The sequence below is a fragment of the Fukomys damarensis genome, unplaced genomic scaffold (assembly GCF_012274545.1).
Source record: "Fukomys damarensis isolate Sample0158 unplaced genomic scaffold, DMR_v1.0_HiC HiC_scaffold_1, whole genome shotgun sequence".
NCBI classification, from domain to species: Eukaryota; Metazoa; Chordata; class Mammalia; order Rodentia; family Bathyergidae; genus Fukomys; species Fukomys damarensis.
In genome coordinates, this window is record NW_022900913.1 from 3,022,918 (window position 1) to 3,043,903 (window position 20,986).

General features: G+C 47.1%; 1 protein-coding gene across 1 annotated transcript in view; it reads left to right on the forward strand.

The window, feature by feature from the left end:
* Positions 1-230: 230 nt before the first annotated feature.
* The window catches only part of Adamts16 (ADAM metallopeptidase with thrombospondin type 1 motif 16), a 124,125-nt gene continuing 103,369 nt past the window's right edge, over positions 231-20,986 (forward strand). The window contains exons 1-4 of the mRNA XM_010606128.2: positions 231-295; positions 1,579-1,671; positions 2,987-3,045; positions 5,114-5,439. Coding sequence (XP_010604430.1) covers positions 231-295; positions 1,579-1,671; positions 2,987-3,045; positions 5,114-5,439 — 543 coding nt within the window. The remainder of the gene's footprint in view (positions 296-1,578; positions 1,672-2,986; positions 3,046-5,113; positions 5,440-20,986) is intronic.

Sequence of the window (20,986 nt, forward strand, 5' to 3'; positions counted from 1 at the left end):
TGCGTGGGGAGGGAGGGCAGGGGCTCGCGGGCCGCACCGCGGGCAGAGCGCGTGTCCCTTGGGGTGAGACCCACCCCTCCCAGCCCCGTGCGCCCGCGGCCGTGGGCCAGGACTGCGCCGCGCCGGGTCAGAGAAAGCAGTAGCTCGGATTTTAGTCTCGGCCCAGTCCGCGGGCCGTTCCGGTGTCTGTTACTGCTCTGCGTGTTTTCCCACGGTGGGTCCCGCCTGCGATGTTAGCGGCCCTGACGCTTACGGGAAGAACTGCAGCGCGGCGGAAAACCCTCCAAACTGAAATGTGAAGAATTCACAGCTCCTTGATGTATGGTTCGCTCCTCTCCACAGGCTGACGGGAGGATGAGGGTGTGCGCTAGTTTGAAACTCTCCCAGGTGGTGTGAGGAGTGACTGGGGCTAGGCCGCCTTGAGCACCGCCAGAGGGCGCCAGATGCAAACGGCAGAGAACATTCAAAAACTATCTTGGCTGTGTATTGGTTGTAAGAGGAAGCTACTTACCTGTGGATTTAAAATTCCCTTGCTTGTTGCTGCCCCCCCTTAACCCCTCCGTTACAGTGCAGCGTAATAACCCACTCACTTTAAGGCTATAAGAGGGTCTACTTTTAGAATAAAATCAAGAGAATTCCAGAGGGGCTCAGAAAATCTTAACTCTGTAGCACGGAGGAAATTTTGCATAGGTTCAGAACATTACAGACGTTACCTTCAGGAAGAAAAGCCACAGATTCCTGCCGAGGGCAGGGCCGGCCCTACCTGTGCTCTGGGAGCCCCTCTCTCAGCTGGCATCTCTGCTGGGTCCCAGGCTGTGTCACGGCCATGACAGCCTCAAGCTCCTCTCCGCCCTGCCCCTTACCTGTGGGAAAGCACGTAGGGGCTGTTCCCACACCGACAGGACCTGCCCAGCAGGACTGTCCTTTAGATCTTAGGTACCCAGGCCAGCATCACTGTGGGGTGTGCTCACTGTTGGAGGCCAGCACCCCTGATATGAGCTGGTTTTGCAGCAACTTTGGGGTCAGGATGGTTCCCAGTAACACTTGCATGATCACTGCAGGTTTGCTGCGTCTCTGAGAACTCCTCACACCCTTACAGGCAATGAGGTAACTACTTGAGGAGTAGTTTAGCTCTGCGCCTGGCGGGTGTGTGTGTGTGTGTGTGTGTGTGTGTGTGTGTGTGTGTGTGATGTTGCTGATTCAGCATTACTTCGTGTTCTTTATGGGAAACTTAAGATTTGCTTTTCCTACAGATCCATCTTTGTAATAAAAACAGTGGCTCCTCCGAAGCCAAAGACATAGTACAGATTTAACTTTTGAAATTTCAAAGTAAGTTCAGTGCAAGGATAGAAACTCTTCAGAACTTTAACTAGACGCAAAGGACTTGTGGAGGGTGAGTGTGTGTGTGTGTGTGTGTGTGTGTGTGTGTGTGTAGGATACAGTGATTTATATCCAGATATCTACAGACAGCACTGTGCCCACAGGCTTTCCTGGTGGGGCGCAGGAGGCTCCGTGCTCCATCCCACGCCCTGCTTCTTGAGGTGTGAACACCCCATCCGGCCCATTCTGCCTCTCCAGCAGCAGTTTCCAGCCACCTCGGCCCCCCAAAGCCGGCTCCGCTGGCCCAGTGTGCCGGCTGGTGGGGCTGTACCTCGAGGCTGAACAGGTCGGGTACGGAGCCGAACGCCATCCATGATGTTTTTCTCACTGCAAACTCTCCATGGGGCTTCGGCCTTGTTTAAAGGGCTCTCACACACCAGGAATTTCACTGTTTTTTACTTCACAAGCCCTTGGTCTGGCGGATTATAATCCGAAAACAGAAGCTTGCCGTTAGTTTCGGTGTTTCAGTTTGTTGCCCTTGTACCTTGACCTCTCTGTGGGTATTCAGTGTGGTGAGAGTGAAGACGTAGTTAGTTCGTTCCCTGGATTCTTCAGCTCTGACCCTGTCTCGCGGTCATTTGCTCAGATCTCATTCTTGGGTAAGTGTCTTGCCTCAGCCTCCCCAGGGTGGCAGTGACATTCTGGGCTCTCCTGAGACAGCAGGACACTGGATTCCAGGATGTCCTCATCCCTCTCCCCTTGTGACGACCGAACACCTCTCCAGACAGTGCCAAGTGTCTGCTGCAGCGTCATCAGCCTCGAGTGCTTGTCTCTTCCCCGGCCGTGTCCTTCCATGTCACCTCCCTGGGGAGCTGGTTGTCAAATATCGATCTGCACAGCACTGTGTTTGTGAGACAGATTTATCAGACATTATCATCGTGCGGGAAAAATATTGCTCCCCGCAAACGAGTGAATATTATCTGCCCTCAAAAGTAAGGGCTGTGAGATGCCGCTCCTGTCACTTTTTAAGAGCAACCACCTCTTTATGTGCAGTGAAGCTTGCTGCTTCATCCATGAGCTTCCTGCTGTCACCCCACCACGCTGAGGAGTCAGAGACTGTCCCCAGGACCCAGAGGAAGAGCAGTGTTCTCCAAGAACCTCAAGCTGGCTGCCCCACCAGTCCAGAGAACAGGGAGGACAAGGACAGAAATCTCCCTGTCCCCCTCGGAGAGGCAGGAAGACAGCCAGGGGCCCTGCGCACTCATACCACACCACGCACTGGCTCCTCGTGTCTCCTGCCTTCCCCCCATGTCTGCACTTCAGACAGATCTGTCTGGCTTTCTCATTGCCTGTGTGGAACCTGGCACCGTGACCACGCGCTGCCTGACCTGACACAGACCTCGGTGGTTGTGGTCAGGATGTGCACCCCACTACCTTACACTCAGCAGGCTGGGCTGAGTTCATACCCATAGGACCCAGCAGCACTAAGTTCAGCTCCGGACTGGAAGGAGGGCCTCAGGTTCTGGGTCTGAGAGGAGGACATGCTGGGCCAGGGCCATGGCTTCCCGGCCTGGTCCTCACTTTCCCAGGGCTCTCCAGTCATTGCCCTGCTACCCACGGCTCCCTCCTCTGTCTCCCCCAAACCTGAACGCACCTTTTCTTCCAGCCCATGGGCTGCTGCCCACCAGCTCCTGGTCAGTATGGAATCATCTGCCAGGACAGCAGGTGAGGTGGACCAGTGTCTGAGCTGTTTTAGCTGTGAAGAAACTCTTCTTTTTCCAAAGACGATAATAGCCCTACTACTACCACTAGTACTACTACTACTGGCTTAATCATAGCCATATCCTGAGCATTGCCATATGACTAAGTGCCCCTTTGCAGAAGTAGCTTGTTTTATTTTATCTTACAATCCCCGAAGTGTTCGATCAGACCAAAGCGGAGAAGAGGCCCAGTTACTCAGCAGCTGTAGTACCGAGCTCTGAGAGCACACGTGGGGAACCAGGGGAAAGTGCGGGTGCCCACAGAACATTGCAGAGCTGGGCTCCTGTCGGAGATGCAGATGTGAGGAGAGCTGTGGTTTGGGCCTGGAGCTACGTCCACTTGGAGTTCAGGCGAGGTCACTCCAGCCTATTCCATGCCTGGCCTCATGTCCTCTCCAAGCAACACCATGCAGTGAGGCTGGAGCAAGGCCCGCATCACACTGAACTTTGTTTCTTTGGGATTCGGAAGAGGACAGGCAAGCAAGCAGGTCCTCTCTTGGCTTGTGCAGGCCCAGCACTCACAAGCAACTGGAGGCACTCCTACCCTGGGCCTCAGGATTTAAAACATATAAATCGAGCTATCAAACCTCTCGCTGAGCCATGCAGAGCTCAAAACTCTAGCGCTGAGATGAGAAAGCGCAACTCAGGAGATGGACCCCACCCCCCCTTCCCCTTCCACCCATGGAAACAAACAACCTCCCTGTATGCTGGGGGTGGAGAGGATGTTGCTGATGGTGGTTGAGAGTGAACAAAGCCTGGCTGTAAGGTGAGAAGAAAAGGTAAATGTCTCAGAGGCAGATGGCCCTTTGAGGAAGAAAAGGAAGGACTCACCCTGAGCCTTCTGCAGAGGGGTGTGGATTCTGGATGTGGCACTAGGAGGTCCTTGGTAGGATCCCTGTGGGATACATCTGAAATCTGAGCCAATCTGGGCTTTCTCTGTCTTTTTAAATAGAATCGGTTTACTTGAGTGTGTTGTAGACCAGTGCACTCCGAATCACTGTGTGACGCTGCTCTGGGAAAAGCTTTGGAGTGTGAAATCCAAGCAAGTCACAAGGACCCAGGTGGATGCCAGAGGAAGCCCAGCCAGGGGGAGGTCCACTGTGGTCCTGAGTGTGCACCACACGCGCACACACGCACACGCACACACACACATGAGCTTTTCCGTGCTAGCATCTGGGAATCCTAGAATGTGTCTGCAGTCTGCACCTTTCCCTCTATGTTCCATTCAGTGACTTAATGATTAAATAACCGAGCAGCAAAAGCTGCTCATCACATTTTTCTTTTCAAATGTCTTCTGAAAAATGAAGGTACTTTTCAGCTAGAATTTCTTCATTTTTTATTTTATTTTATTGAGTTTATTGGTACATTTTACGCATACAGTACAGTTACATTCATTGTTGGGATCATGTACCTCTACATGGGAAGTCTTGATTCTCATTTTTTCCCCTTACCTCTGCCCTCCCCTCACCCCCTCCTCCCCTCCCCATCTACAAACACTTTATTTTCATCTTTTCATTCTCTCATATTTTTTTCTTTTCCCTTTTTGTTCTTCCCCTACCTAGTGTGAATAATCTGCAACAATGCATAAGATTCTAATAAGATTACATTAGAATTTCTTCATTTTGATGAAGATGTTTATAAAAAAAAAAGTCAGAGAATGTGAGTAAAGGTGTGTTTCCGCACTACAGAAGTTGTTACATGGGACTGTTGCTCCATCAATAAGATTGATAAAATATAATCTTGAAAGACCAATTTGTCCTCTGGTTTCCTTTTGTCTTTTGAGTGTCGTAGTTGCTGGGATGGTAATAAGACATTAGAGGGGCACTGGCTATTTGCCCGATGGTGCCCTGGAGATGTCCCCTTTGCTCTCTGACCGTGTCGACCCCATCGTTTCAGTGTGTTGCTGGGTGTCTGCTGAATTTTCCTCCACGGATTCTTCCTGGGTGGAAATGGTCAAGTACTCTTGTATTGTAAGACTCCTGATTCTTCAGAACCCGGGGTTACTCAGCTGCTTTCCTTTGCTTTGGTTTCAGAGTATGACCTGGTGTCTGCCTTCGAGGTCGACCACAGGGGAGACTATGTGTCCCACGAGATCATGCATCACCAGCGGCGGAGGAGAGAGGTGGCCCAGCAGGGCGGGGATGCCCTGCACCTCCGGGTCAAGGGCGACAGGCACGACTTCCACATGGACCTGATGGCCTCCAGTGGCCTCGTGGCTCCTGGGTTCGTGGTGCAGACACTGGGGAGAGGAGGTACCAAGTCTGTGCATTCCTTCCCGCCAGAGGACTTCTGTTTCTACCAGGGCTCCTTGCGGGCCCACAGGAACGCCTCGGTGGCCCTGTCCACCTGCCAAGGTTTGGTGAGTACAGATGGCTCTTGTCGCTGGGAGTGGGGTGGTGATCTGAAGGGGAAGGAGGGGCTCGCCAGGGGTTTCTCTCAAAATATCTTCAGTTCTAGTATTGCCGGGCGTGTCTGTGATCTATAAAAACAGGTGAAGGGTTGCAGAGTAACTTTCCAGTGTCCGGCACTGCCTACCTAGGCCTGTTTGGGAGCAGCAGCCCACCCACTCTGGCTGCCGTTCTAGAAGAACCATGCAAGGGCACTGCTGTTTGAAACATGCACAGGAGAGCTCGTGGCCAGGCCTGAATCAGCAACATAAATGCTCCCACTTATTTTAGTCATCCAGTGTGGGAGTCGGGGAAATGTCTTCACTGCGCTCAGAGCACTTGCTGGAGAGGCTGTGTCCATTACTTGATCAGATGTTTGAGACGCTGAGTACCTGGTTTCTCTCATTCCGATCAAGGTGACGCAAATGAGGGCCCTCACCCCTGCTAGGGCGCCTATTCACCTGTTGGTTCATTTCCCGCTCTCTGAACATCTGATTCAGACACTCTCCGAAGCTGAAATTTCTCAGGTGCCTGCTCTTCAAGGACCCCAGAGTGAAGAGCAAAGGGCTAAACTGAGCTTTCATGCAAATGGAAATCTCAGTGCATTCACTTTTCCTTCCTTTTCTTAAAGTATTTCCATATTTTTAGCGGGGAGGCTTAAGAGATACTTAGATCATTGACCACAAATTAATCACAGACCCGCATGAGCATGGCATAGCTCAGCAGGGTGAAAATATGTGGTTGGAATACTTCCAGGTCTTACCGACGTTGACGGTCCTTCAGATAGGTCTGCGGGCCTTGATGGCATCTCTAAAAAATGCTCCCAGCCTGTCTCACATTTCCCTTCCTCTTTGGAGACCTTCCAGATCCACAGCTCCTATGGCATGGGTGTGAGGACATTAGATGGTGAAGGCTCATTTCTAAGCACTTCCTTAAAATAAATATATGCAAGCACTGAATCTTTTAACAATATTTGAAAGAGCTGCAGTAATATTCTTTTTTGAAGGAATTTTATATGAGTTGATCTCACTTCTGTTTAGTTTTATAAAGGGATTTTGCTTGCCGAAGGGACACAGATTGCAGGGTGACATTTGGTGCCCTTTTGACCATGCAGGAAATGTGCTGATTCCCTTCCCCAATTTCCTATGGGGGAAAAACAAGTCTTTTGAAGTGAGTGCACGAAAACACTTCAGGCAAAGTACTAAATTAAGATATCTCTTCCTTGGCTTCTTCCACAAAAGCTGCAGACAGGCACAGTGCCATCTGTGTGGCAGCAGGCGTGCCTGTCCTCTCCAAGTCTGGTATTGGATTTGTCTATAGAGCCTGGCAAGGCGCTGCCCACTACGCGGCAGGTGTGGAAGCCCAGGGAAGACCCTGGTGGCCTCCTACAGTGGCAGAGTCCTGGAATCCATCCCGCGAAATGCATTAGCTGGCAGCAGCTCAGGATGTCTGGCTGTCATTGAACTTGTGGGAGTTAACAGCAGAAGTTGTAAGTGTACAATTATGTGAAAGAGAAGGGAACGGAGCAGAGCGAAAACACGAGGCTCCTCTGGGCAATAGACAGTGGACTCTGCTATCGTGGTCATGGGGATAGAAATTTGAATCAGTCCTTCAGATACACAAATTCTAGCTTCCTTATTTTATCTGTTATTTTATCTGCAAATGGTCATTACAAAAATGACCTAAGTAGCCTTCGGAGTAAGAGGTTTGGGGGCATTTGTCCCAAGAGAAGCAACTCAAGGATGTTTTACAGAGAAAGGAAAAATCAAAGCCCTCTATCTGGAGCCAGGTACTGACAGTGTTGAATGGGGTCCTTAAGTGGCTGTCATGTCCGTTATTTCTTCCCTGAAGACCCCATTCTTCATCCTGTAAATCTCCTAACCTACACAGAAACATCGTGTGCCTTTTACAGTGGGGATAGCTCCTTTCTCTCACTATTGTCAATGTTGGCTCTGAGATTCTAACTGAGATCTAAAACGATCTCAATTGAGGTTTTTTTTTCAGTACCGGGGATTGAACTCCAGTCCTTGCGCTTGCAAGGCAGGCCACCGAACCACTGAGCTAAATCCCCAGCCCCATTTTTTTGGTTCTTGTTAATTTTCTGTTTTTGTCTCTGATGTTGTTTGTATGCTGTCCAGAGCCTCACAAGTGCAGACCAGTGCTGTACCGTGGAAGCCACGGCCTGGCTCCCCGGAGCTCCCACAGGCTGGACTCCACTGACCGGGTTCTCTCACGGGCATCAGAAGTCCGTGGGAGCTTCCGTTCCATTCTGGGTATAGAGCGCTGCCTCACGAGCATCAGGGTTTTGCAAATGAACGAGGCTTCTCCGCAGAGTTGGCCTGCGAGGAGGACGGAGCTCTGAGTGCAGATCCCTGCAGGACTGGTGGGTAGCGATGGGCTTACAGGAAGACCCGGGCAGACGTGCTGGGGTGTGGAAGGAGCGGAGGGTTTGGGATTCTTTTGCCCAGGTGTGGACAGCGGTCCTCCCTCTTCACAGGTCCCATTTGTCTCGGGGACTCTGAGTTGGCGACATCAAAAGGTCACAGATGGGAAAAGCAAATTTCTTGTGCCCATTTCCATTCTTCAAAAGCCGGTTCCAAGCTACCCTTGAGTGACGTCTTTCCCCGAGAGCGAGCTTGAGAGCTTTGTTAGAAAGGGGATGGTGTGTAGGTGCGTACTCAGACGTTGTGGTTCTCAGCTGTGCACTTTGGCAGAACCCCAGGGAGAGCGTGGGAAAGACGGGATCCCGTCTAGTGGGAAAAGGTTCATTTTCTCCCTGAGATGAGAACTTTACTTTTAACTTTAAAAAGGCATCACTTCTGGGTGTCAGCTGCCCGTGCTGGACAGAACACAGGACACTCACAGCTGGAAGGAGGAGAGGTTCAATTTGGCTCACGCTTCATTCGGCTCAGTTCACGTTCAGCCAGCTCAAGGCGAAACAGCAGGCATGGCGTAGTAGGGCACAGTGGAGGAAAGCCACTCTCCTGCTGGCAGCTAGTAAGCAGAGGAAGGAGGGAAGAGAGAAAGCATAGCACGTGCCCCTAGTCACGCCCCCAGGGCTTCCTCCAACCAAGCCCTGCTCAGCATGAACTCATCATAAATCATTCGCTGATGAAACAGCCTCTGTGATCCAGTCACTTTCCAGAAGGGCAACCTTTGAATACACAAGGCTGGGGCGGGGGCTCAATTAAAATCTCAACATAAAAAGTGTATGTCTTGCATCATTGAACTGAAACAGTCGTATCTGTGAGACCACACAATTTCCAAAGCCATGTATAGATTTCCTAACTCCCTGATGGTCAGTTTTAGTTTGGGAACACTGACAATTCGTTGGTGGCATTGTCCTACTTATTATTTCTAATTATCTATAAAGAAGAAAGGCAAAGAGCCTTTAGAATTTATGTTCACAGTAATGCTGCAAATTAGGAGTGAGCTCCAGAGTTACATGTTACCAGAGCCCACCAGGCCTGTGCTCCAGGAAACAGTGCTTGGGGAGAGAAGCAGGGAACTGATTTCACTACAGTGCAGTGAAAGTAGGAGAAACAGACTTGGGGAGAGCCCAGAGAAGTTCCTTGGTTGGGTGAGAATGTCCAAAACAATCAAGTCCATGCTCAGTCTGCACAGTGAAACTTGACACTCACAAACAGAGGAGAGACAAGCAGTATCTATTACGTCCCTTCAAAATTAACATCACCTATCTGCCGTGATCACTGCTCACAAGCACGTAAATGTGTGTAGCCCAGTGGGTGCTTTCTAGCATGCAAAATGGCAAGCAGTTTAAAGGTGAAAAAGGAGGGTTAAAAAGTTCTGTTTGATAATAAGTGTTGGACAGAATGGCTTTCTGGGCTGGCGGTAATGATGATTATAATAGCAGAAAGTACAGCATTAACTTAGCGAATATGTGTGTCCCCCATCTGGGGATAGCTTCCCATTTGTGACCTCATTTAAGCTGATGGTAAGTCATAAATAAAATTTTCCTTAAAAGAAGTTTTATTGAGGTATAATTCACATAACACAGATTTTCACTCATTTAAAACATATAATTCAGTGGGGTTTAGTATACAATATAGTAATTAACAGAATTTAACCAGAGATATTTCCACCACCTCATAATGAAACCCCATAAATTTCATCCCCATTTCCCAGTGTCCGAACCCCTGGCACTCTTAGGCAGCCACTAACGTACTTTCTATCTATCCATGTTTCCCCATCCTAGACGCTTAGTATAAGAAGAAGCATGCGATATCTGGTCTTTTCTGACTGGCTGCCTTCACTTAGCATGATGTGTTTGACTGTGTCCATGTGGGGATGCTTCTCGCTATTTTATTGCTAAATAAAAATCACTGCGTGCTTATACCACATATTTTATTTATCAGTCATTTGATAGTTGCTACTGTTTGCTGGTTTTTGTTTATTTTTCTACTCTGTGAATAATGCTTCTACAAACACTATGCACATGTTTTAATATGGTCATATGTTTTCACTTATCTTGGGTACACAGACCTAGAAGTGGAATCACTGGGTCATAAGCAATCTCTGTACTTAACATTTGTGGGACTGCCAGAGTTTCCCAGAATTTCTATACCCTTGACTTCCCTCCAGCAATGCATGTGAGTTTGTTTCCCTAGTCTTTCCCACACTTTTCTGCCTCAGCTGCCCTTTTAAGTGGGAAGTGGCATCTCAATCTGGCTTTGATTTGTTGGCTAGAGATTTGAGACTACTAGTCTGTTAGGGAGCTTCCCTGTGCCTTCACTGCCAACCTGTCTGGAGCCTGGTGAGGCTGGATACCCAGGTACTCACCAAGTTGCATGGAGTGAGGATTTGGAAATTGGCAGCAAGAGATGCAGGAGCCTCGCCATCACCACGAGCTGGATGCTGAGGCTCAGGCAAGCGGAGTTCGGTCTTTAATGTGCCCCACTTGTATCTGTGGATGGCAGGCAGTCCCCAAGGTGCTGTGCCCTGCACATGTGATGCACCGGAAGGAAGTCTGAAGCACATTCCAGTTCACAAGGCCACTGGAGCACAGTGGGGCCCTTCCCTCCAGGCCTCCTGATCTCAGCGTGCTTATTCCCAGCACATTCTACAAATATTCTTGGGAAGGATGGGAAGATGGTGAAAAGAACCATATGGTCCACAGTCACTGAGAACTTTCCCACAAGGATAAAGTGTTATGCTATTTCCTCCAAAGCACTGAATATGTACTTCTATTGTCTTCTGAATTCCATTGTGCCTGATGATGAGTCAACAGTTTATCTCATTGGCATTTCGTTGTACGTAAACAGTTGTTTCCCTCTTGGTGCTTTTTATATTTTCCTTGTATTTGTCTTTCAGCATTTTTACTATGAGGTGCATGGGGTGGGTATCATTGTGTTCATCCAGCTAGAACTGCTCAGTGTGTAGATTAATAGTTTTCATCAATGACAGAAGTATTCGGCATTCTTTCCTCAATAGTTTCCTTCTCCTCCTTTCTATCCCCTTTACTTTGCTATTCTGTTATGCATCTGTTGTTACCCTAAGTAATATTCCATGCTTCTGTGAAACTCTATGTATTTCTCTTTATTCTTCCTTCACTATGCTCTTCAGATTGCATAATCTTTACTAATTTATATTTAAATCTGAAGAGTTTCTGCTGGCAATTTAAATCTGTCACCACACCTCTGTAGTAAATTTATCATTTTGGGGTATTTTAACACCAGAACTTTTGTTTAGTTCTTGGTATAACTTCTCTTTTGTACACTTCCTATTTTATGAGACATTGTCACTGTAGTTTCCTTTCTCTTTTTCAATTGTACTTTATTTCTAATTGTATAACATGAGATGTATCTTGAGATATATATATATATATAGATATATATAGATATATATATATTACAAGCAACAAATTAATCTGTCATTTTCTATAGGCACCTTTGTGTGTGTGTGTGTGTGTGTGTGTGTGTGTGTGTGTAATGGAGGAAACACATGCAGTATTTAGCAAACTTTTGGTACTCAGTATGATATTAATAACTATAGCCCTCCTGCAGACTTACTCATTTTATCTAACTGTAAATGTGGATCCTGTGACCTACTTTTTCCCATTCCATGCTCTTCTTTCCCCATCATAGTCAGTGTTCTCTCTATTTCTTGCATGTATTCAACTGTGCTTTTCCGCGATTCCAAGTCAAGTCTGGTCATTCACTGCTTGCATCTGGCTTATTCTTGGCATCATGTCCTCCAGGTTCATTGAAGTTGTTGCAAATGGCCGCACATTTTTCTTGTGTGTATTCACAACCAAGACATCCATCATTTTTGACAATACACTAAGCATGAACATTTTTACTTTCTGTTCCAGACAAAGTCATCCCCTGTAGGTGAGCTCCCCGTTCTTATCACCTGTCTGTCCTGGAAAGTCCTCTGTGACACAGAACTGCTGCTGGGACTGCAAAACCCAGAGCAGCCTGCTTCTCCCGCTGCAGCACCCTACCCCATGAGTGAAGCACCCTTGTTTTCCCTGCCTTTGCTTCTTGACCTGAAACAGCCACTGCACACATGAGCTGGAGTGAGGGCATTTAAGGCAGCATTATTCTCAGGCTACTGAATTTGGAGCATAGTTTTCATGTAATAAGTAGGGGCTTCTTGCAGAAGGGAAAATAGTTCTTACAGCCATGGTAGCCGGGAACTGAGTTACAGTGATATGGAACAGAGCAAATGACAGGTGCAGGGAACTTGCCACTCTGGAGGTGAAAACGTGGCTCTGGAATGGGTTTGGGGACACAGAGATCCCGTCTTCTCTGTGGCAGTGCTGGAGTGGAACTTCTGTCACACCCAGTTGGGGGCAGCTGAGGATGCAAGGGGACCAACACTGAAATGCCACCAAATGTCACCATTCTTTTTAGGAATTACCAATTTCACTCACAGCTGTCTTTCCATTTTTTGTACCTTTTGGATGATTTTTGGAAATTTTAAGTGCCGTGTGTGTGTGTCTGTCTGTCTGTATGATTCTTATCAGGTAGATGGCATGGAAGTTCAACCAGGGGAGATTTGTTGTGTAAAATGTTATTAACACATTTCACCGATTTTTCACCCAAGATTACCTATTGTCCTTAATTTAGGGATGATTCCAAGGCTTGTCCATCAAAAAGCAGTTCTGGACCTATGTAGCCAGACTCCAGGGCCAGTATTTGAAATCAAAATGCTAATTTGCTCCCCTATCAGGAAGCTGGCTTTGTCCCAAAAGGACTCGCAAGGTCACAGACCCAAATTTCCACTGAAACATTCCTGAATCCTCTAGTGGGGCAATGACTTTTCATTTGGCTTCCAGCTCAGTGCCATCTTGCCCTGACCTAAACATTTTTGTTCTTAGTGTCCCCATCTATAGTGTACCGGGGGCCTCTACTGAGGTATGTATGGCTTCATTCTACAATTATCTATTTTTTTATACCTAACTACAAATTCTTCAAGAGAACTTGTTAATTCTGCTCTATATCACAAAGTCTTGGTTATGCCCTAATCAAAATGCATTTTTTCCTCTCCACAAATGACTATTTCATATTTAAAAACAAATATTGAATTTTCTTAACTTCTGTTTTTGATTATACCTAAATATAAAATTAGTTTTACAGTCAATTTCATCTGATTTTTTTCTAGACTGATGCCAAATACCCTAAATTTCCTTTTGAAGTTTGTAGCTTCTCAAGAAATGGTTTAATCACTAGGGTGTTTGGTAACATATTTCTTGTTTCAATACTTTTAAAGGTGTGTTTAGAAATTTTTTGTTGCAGAAATTGATTTTCCTGAATGATTTCATGCAAATTCTGTACTTGGATCAACATTCAGTGAGTGAAGATGTAATTATTCTTTTGTTTCCAAAAATGTGGAAGAACGGGTAAATTCTACAATTCTCAATTCTGTTGGTTGGAGACTTGCTCAGGGAACTGGTTTGAATTGTACTGGGCTTTATTTCTAGCCACAAACTCTAGGGATTCTCTGGAAACTGTAGTCATTGAGAAATTTTTCTAAAGCACCCAATAAATCCTAGAAAGCTGTCTGAAATGCTGCCAGATTTTCAACTGACTTTGAAAATGTTCTTCAGCCAGAAAAATAAAACAGGAGTAAAACAGGAAGGATCAGCATAGTGGATGGTCAGAAGAAATAAATGAGTTTTCAGAGGCAGTTGTACCTGTCTGGGCAGAGTGCGATTGGCATAACTAGAGGGCAGTGTCAGACTTGGGCCATATGCTCAAATTTAGTGGTGATTAGGACATTGATAGGACACTTGTGGGGAACCAGTAGGTGGGACTGGATATTTTCACAAATTTCTTCTTATTACTTAAGAATAAGTGTAATGGTAAAGTTTTTAAATGGACAGAAATAAATGTATTTCATCACTAAAAGTAGATAATCCATACTTGAAATAATCAAAGATTTTCTATTTGTTTACTTTGAGTTGCAAACAAAAATTAGATTATTAGTGGGCTGGGGATTTAGCTCAGTGGTTCCACCGCATGCCTTGCAAGTTCAAGGACCTGAGTTCGATCCCCAGTACCATAAAAAAAAAAAATTAGATTATTAGAAAAAAACATGAAGTGTAATAGTACGGACTTTTCTCTATTTTCTTGTGCTTGGGGAAACTGAGATACAAAGGGGGTTGAATAATCTGGTCAGTATTACAAAACTAGTTGGAGTTAGACAGGTCCAGAACATGGGTCTTTGTCTCAGTCGCTCCCTCCTTGCTGGAGCAGACACATCTTGAAGCAGAAGGGTTATTTGTCTCACAGTTACAATGCAGTCAGTCAGCTCCAAGGCAGAAAGGTGTGTTGGAAGGGCCTGGGCAGAGGAGAGCTGCCCAGCTCCTCATAGCTGGGAAGAGAGAGAGAGAGAGACTCAGGGGCAGAACTGGGAGGGAGATGGACCCTGGCTGTAGTCGGTGCCCCTGCAGGCCTTTGTCAGGAGGCAGATGCGATCTCACCGATGACCTGTGCAGGCCCACCTGGCTCAGCCAAGCGTTTGCTGTCAGGTGGTGTGGAGGGCTGGCTGCCTCTGCTGCCGGTGAGGCCAGGCAGGTCTTCGCAGCCAAGATCTGCCTGAAAGGGCTGGAAAGGTCACTGGAGAGGAGTAGAGCTGATCTCCAGCTTGGACTGTCTGAAGGCCTAAGATCTCTGAAATGTATTTTGTAAAGAAAGTGGATATTCAAGCAAAAATCCAGCCTAAAGAGAAAACCAAGAATCAAGTGAAACCACGACCCTTGAGGCAGAATCCTGGCTTGTCTGGGGGGTGCACCTAGAGTAACTTGATTGTAGCTGCTGAACACACGTGCAGTTTTCTTTTTCTTAAACATCACTTTCTCTGTAAACTTGTCTATTACAAACACACACAAGCCTAGGCACAAGTATCCTCCCCGTCTTAGCTTTCCAATCAGTACTCATCACTAGTCCAGTATTCACCACAGCCCAGTCAAGAGAAGCTGCAAATATTATTAGGAAAGCGAACAGGAGCTCAGCGCAGTGAGGGACGTTCATGTGCCAGAGGGTAGCGGGAGAATGACCAGGGCACTACTGAACAGCAGCGCTCAGAGCAGCTGCCACGCCAACGGAGGAAAGGGCTGAAGGAGAGTCGGGATTACTGAGTTTTCAAAGCCTGGAGCTAGACCTTAAACCTCTGAATGTGAGAAGCTGACCAGCAGTTTGCTAGAATTCTAAAGCAAAATGGCTCCACTTCCTCAAATAAGATGCAAATTGGAATCAGCGGTTTCTCCTGAAGCCACAAGCCACTGCTAAGGTAGAGCAGGGCTGACATGACTGGGAAGCAGACAGGAAGGGGCTAGGGAATGACAGGAAGTGAGGAGGAAGGCAGAAAGTCCGCAGGGCTCAGACACTAATTCTACAGAAAACAAACAGGAAGTGAGGGGTAGACGGGCCGTCCAGGCTGGACGGCCAGGGAGGAGGACGTGATCCTCCTCAGTCCCACTGTGTGGACGGTTGCAGGAGCAAAGAGGGAGCAAGTGGCAAAGCAGAAATGGGATCTACAGAAGCTGGTGTTAACATCACACAGCAGAATCTGGAAGTAGAGTGTGGAGAGTGAGTTGCTAATAATAATTCAGCTACCACTATGGTAAATATTACAAGATCAGTAGGGGTGTTGTTCTGAATTTTTCTTACTTTATTTCTAGCACTTTGTTTTTTATTTATATTATACTATAGTACTGGGAGTTGAACCCAAGGCCTTTGCACTGAGCTATATCCCCAGCTTTTATTCTGAGACAGGGTCTCCCTAACTCATTAAGTTGTCCAGGTTGGCCTTGAACGTGCCATTCGCCTGCCTCAGCTTCCCACAGTGCTGGGTTGCTACACCTCTTTCCTAGCACTTTAATTATGGCAGGCATACATAAATTCTTCAGTAAAAAAACCGTGACATAAATGAATGATGTTTTTAATCAAGAAACAACAATTCTGTCGTCTGACTAAAATCATTTCTAGGAAGGAAAGCAGGAAAGAAGACCCCACCAGTGAAAGCAGGAGTATCCCAGCACTGCCTAGGGAAAGGGGCAGCCGCCTGCCTGGAAGACTAGATCTTGCCAGGCCTGGGGTGACAGGGGTCCCAGTGTGGGTGGGCGCTGTCACACCAGCGTGTGAGGCCTTTTACTGCCTTTGTCACTGCTCTGCTTACACCAGGCCTCAGTGCATTGGGCCTGGAAGGAGAAGCTGCTTACTTTTTCCCCAGTGGAGACTACACTTCCTGACCTACACCGGAGTCAGTTGGCACTCAGGTTTGCGCATGTGTGTGTGTGTGTGTGTGTGTGTGCGCGGGAGTGTTTAATGTGCATGTCCCTAGTCTGTGAGTGTGAGTCTGGCTACTCTAAATCTCCTTGAAGTGGAAACTGGGTACCATTACGTTAAGGCTGGACTCTGAGTCAGAGTGTGCATATGCTCCGTGAAGACCGTCCTTCCTCTCTGCAGCTGCAGCCTCTTAGTCATCCCCCTGAGAGTCTCAAACCCCACTGGAAACTACTAGCTGCCTTTGCTCTTCTGTTGCTACTTCGTTTCCAGTTTGCCGGGTGTGTGTCTTTCTTTACTCACTCTTACTCCTCTGTGAAATAACATCATTCATCCTTTCTCACTTAGTCCACATAATTTTTGCTACTCAAGCAAGTGTTAACTTCTTGAGAGGAGAGCATGTGTTTTAAAGGCATTAAATCAAATAAATTCATGCATTTTAAAATCAGTAACCAAATCAGTGCCAGTTTTGTATTTTCCTTTCTACAATTTCAAGAAAGGATAGGAAAATGAAATCAAATACCAGATTTTAAAAATTGCTATTATAGAGATGTAAGTTAGATTTCTGCTATTTGCATTTATAGCCAATTGGCAATAAATGGTCACAATCCAGCATGGATTGTCATCATATAAAAACTTAGAAATTCTTAACAAAAAAATAAACGAATGTATGACGCACTGGAAAATCCCATGGGTTGATTGCTTCCTAGCCAGATCCTAGGTGTCACGGTATCTGGAGAAGGTCCCTGTACCACCAGAGGCTGCTGCGCTGCGCAAAGCCCTGGGGAGAAGTGTATCCCTGGGGCCTGGCGAGCACAGGCCAGGCCCACCTGGGCGTCCCTGGGAGGTGCGTGTTTCCACAGCAGGGCAGCAGGGGGGCAAGTGCTGTTCAGATGATCTCAGTGAACACGTTTCGGTCCCAGTGTCCAGCTACAGGTACAGAAAATCTCGATAATTCTACACCCTAAATGACACGCGTTGGAATGCTCCTAGAGCCACAAACAAACGTGAATAATTTAAAGGAAGTGCATTGGAAGAAACTGAGTGGCAGTGTCCACCTCTTGGCCTTTTGAGTGCACGGCATGGGCACAGGGACGTGGGGCTACTCGCAAGGCCTCAGTCTCAGGCAGTGGCCTTTTTAGTTGCCAAGCTGAAGACAAGGGTGGAGGGATGGAGCATTTCCTGTGCATTGAGACTCCTGGGGACGGGTGTGCCTAGTGTGCTGATCCACCACCAATGCAGTGGGTTGAGCGCATTCTATGCTACTGTTCAGGGATGAGAAGCTGGCACATCATAAAATAATGAGCATGCTGAATGTGCATTTTGGTTAGGATGAATTATGTATTAAGCAGTACTTCCATCAGAGTCTGGAGCAAAGTGAAGACGCAGAGCCCCTGCAGCCGAAGGCCTCCAAGAATTATCTTGGGACATAAGTGAACTGGAAAAACCTGAACTCTGGGTATGCAAAATAGGAGTTGGAAACAGTCTCAGAAGCAAAGACAGAACAGAGGGGCTTCCTGCCTTAAGGAGACCAAGAGCAGGCTGAAAAGGCATAGCTTCAGGTTGGACAGGAAGCTCTCAGCCAAGGCTAGTGCCTCACCCTAGCCACACAGTCACCACCCTGAGCTTTGGTGCGCAGCTCACACAGGCCGCAGAGGGTGGTGGGGACTGAGGGAAATAGAACTTAGGAAGCCCGCAGCCCAGGGCTTGGAGCCCCATGGCGGCACGTGGCCGTCTGTCCTCCTTGGCCTCCCCACCCGTGCCACCAGTAATGGCTGATGAGTGACTCAGCCACACTTTGTAATGGGAGCAGGGCTGGCGTTGGAGAACTGAAAGTCGACCCCACCCGACCCTCCGAGAGGCCCCTCGGCTGGAATGGGAGTGGCACTAGAGTGAGTGTATGTACTTTTTGCACTAGAATGGTCAGGGTGATTCGTTTACCGCCACTGGGGTGATAAAGTGACATATCATTTGGTCAGGCTGTTTAGAAGGTAAGGGCCTCATTCGCGCAATTTTTAAAATCACTGTTTATGCCCATGCTTTGGGACCACAGCTGTGTCTTCACGACACCTGGAAATCGCTTTGTGCTGAACCAGGAACCACGAGGGAGGAGAGGGCCCAGAACTGCCAACATTTTGACTTTGTATTCCCACTGCAGCAGCCCGAGGAGCTATAAACCTTGTTTTCATTTGCAGAGGTTGTCTAAGTGAAGCCGGGGGGATTCCCACCGTTCCCTCGGCAGCTCATCATTAGGTAATAAAATAGAGTGACTTGCAGAAAAGAAAGCCAAAAGAGAAGCCAGAGTAGTTTATAGCACGATTCTACTTCTCCTGGAAACACACAAGCGTGTGTGCAGGACTTGGGATACTAAGGAATCGATGTTTAATTATCCGAGGGCTGTGCCAAGTACAGGCACCATTTGTAGAAGCGAAACTCGCTATCTGTTCCTTTAGGCCAGTGGTAGAGTTCAGCCTGTTTCTCACCATTCGCCATCACTGCTGAGCCTCTACTATCCCTAGGCCACATAACACAATTGCATGTGCTCCAACTAAAACCTAATTTGGAGCTAATGTCAATAATAATGTCCTACCTGTGTCTGTAGGGATCTGGTATGCTGTCATTGGAGAGTAGCTACTGAACTGAGTCTAATAAAATTAAACTCCCCAATCAATCCCCATCCCTTGGGAGTTTCCTGTTTACCCCCACAATAGTTAGAGTCAGACATGAGTCTTCCCCTCCTCCTGGAAAGAGCACAGAGTCCCTTGGTTTATGAAATTTTTAGTGGGATTGCTTATTCCCACATAAGAAATATGAGCAAAAGATAATTAGAGATTCAATTTTAAATTTTTTATTACAGTAAGAAAACACCTAGTTATTAATCCTCTCAAGCACTCTCACTCTTTTGAACACAGTATCCCATAATTTGTACCACTTTCTGTAGCAGTTCTGGAAGCTTCTCTTTCACAGGTATTTTTGTGAGGTATGATAAAACATATGGTGAATGTTGCTGTCAGGTGCCATCTAAGGAAAAGACAAACTCACAAGAGTAGCTTTGCGTGTCCTCATCCACCGCAGTCACTGGATCTGGTACCATGGAGCTTCCAGATCTTCCCCAGAGCCAAAATGCCCAGGAAGGTAAATGTGTCGAATTCATTTAGGAATCAGAACAGCCGGGACAGAGCAACTAAAGACATTCACTAAAAAGGACTTCCGAAGTCCTTCAGAAAGGGTCAGGCAAGATGAGTTAGGTGTGTTTGATGCAAGGGGAAGTATTTGAAGGGAGATTCATGGCGGCATGCCTTTACTATTAATTTTTAATTTGACACTCACCATATTTTGTGGTCACACCTGAATGAGACAACGTGACATTTGAGGCGATGTGGGTTCCGTCTTTAAGGATGAAATACGCTAACGAGAATAATCCACTAATGCCACAGGTTGTGATTTAAATGCAAACATATCATGAAAGACTGCACCTTAAGTGCTCTAGTGGGTCAGCCCCCCCATTGTACATACACTAGTTTAAGACATATCTGTATGTATAGGGTGACCTATGCCATAATAAAACCGGGAACGAGCATTCTGTCCAGCACCTTCTCCGGCCGGGAAGTTGCCAGGCATCTGGACACTGTTATCACATCCCGTGGTTCCTTTGCATGTTTAACCCCCTATTTGACAATTATCCCCAGTTTGGATTTCACCTGCATCTCACGTGCTCCAGAATTCATCAGACACGGGCCCTTTCCAGGCATCTTGGTTTCAGAGTCAACCCCGACCCACTTCTCCTTTCCAGGGCTCTATTACAGGCATGGACTCGGGGCACTGCCCTGCCAGAGGGGCCCCCAGGTAATGGTCTGTGAGTGCGGCAGGTAAGCAGACCCTCAGCTTAGGAACTCGATCGATTCCTGAGGACTGGTTGTAACTCAGGTTGGCGGTAAGTCAGTGCAGCTGAGATCTGGACGTTTGCCTGGGTACACGCTGTTGATAACAAGAGGCAGATGAGCCCTCCATTCACCTGATTAACCCGAGCTGTTCACACGTCAGCCGGTCATTACTTGAGGGTCCACTGTATTTTATTCTCTATTCTGCAAAGTGCAGCAGTGACCGAGCTTGTCAGGAGAGGGTGGCTGCTGTGACCACGAGTAGTTCAGATCGTTCTTCTGGTGGTGAGCTAGATTTCCCAATCCCTGGATGTCTGGCTTCCCCTCCACTCCCGTGCCTTTTTCCCCTGTTCTGTTCACACCAGTGATGCCCTCAGCTTTGGCCTATGTCTGGGATGTGGTTTTTCTGCCTTTACAACCACACAGTGGAGAGGAGCAGGAGGGCTCCATGCAAAGAACTATCTCCTCTCCTGTCCTTTCTTTACTCATTTATTCTGCTCGTTGTTTTTCTCCAATTCTCCCTGCTCCTTTTATCCAACTCCTACAGTGTTTTGTGGAAAAACATTTAACCTGCAGTTCTCATCCTCAGTACCAAAGTGCCACCACATGGCATGGACTTCTTGCTGAGTAATTCCTGTGTTGGTTGTTTTGGAGCAAGCCCAGCACTGACTGCCCCGTGGCTGCTAGGTAGAGATATAAATATGAAAGTATACAGCAGTGATATAATGTGAGTGGCATTGAATAAAATCTAAAAATGCATCCACTGTAAGTAGGAAAGAGAATGGATATTAAAAGAAGCACCTGCTCTGTTCCAGGCATTTTTTTTGTTCAGGCACAGTTGCTACATGAATTACCATTGAATTCATATATATATATATATATATATA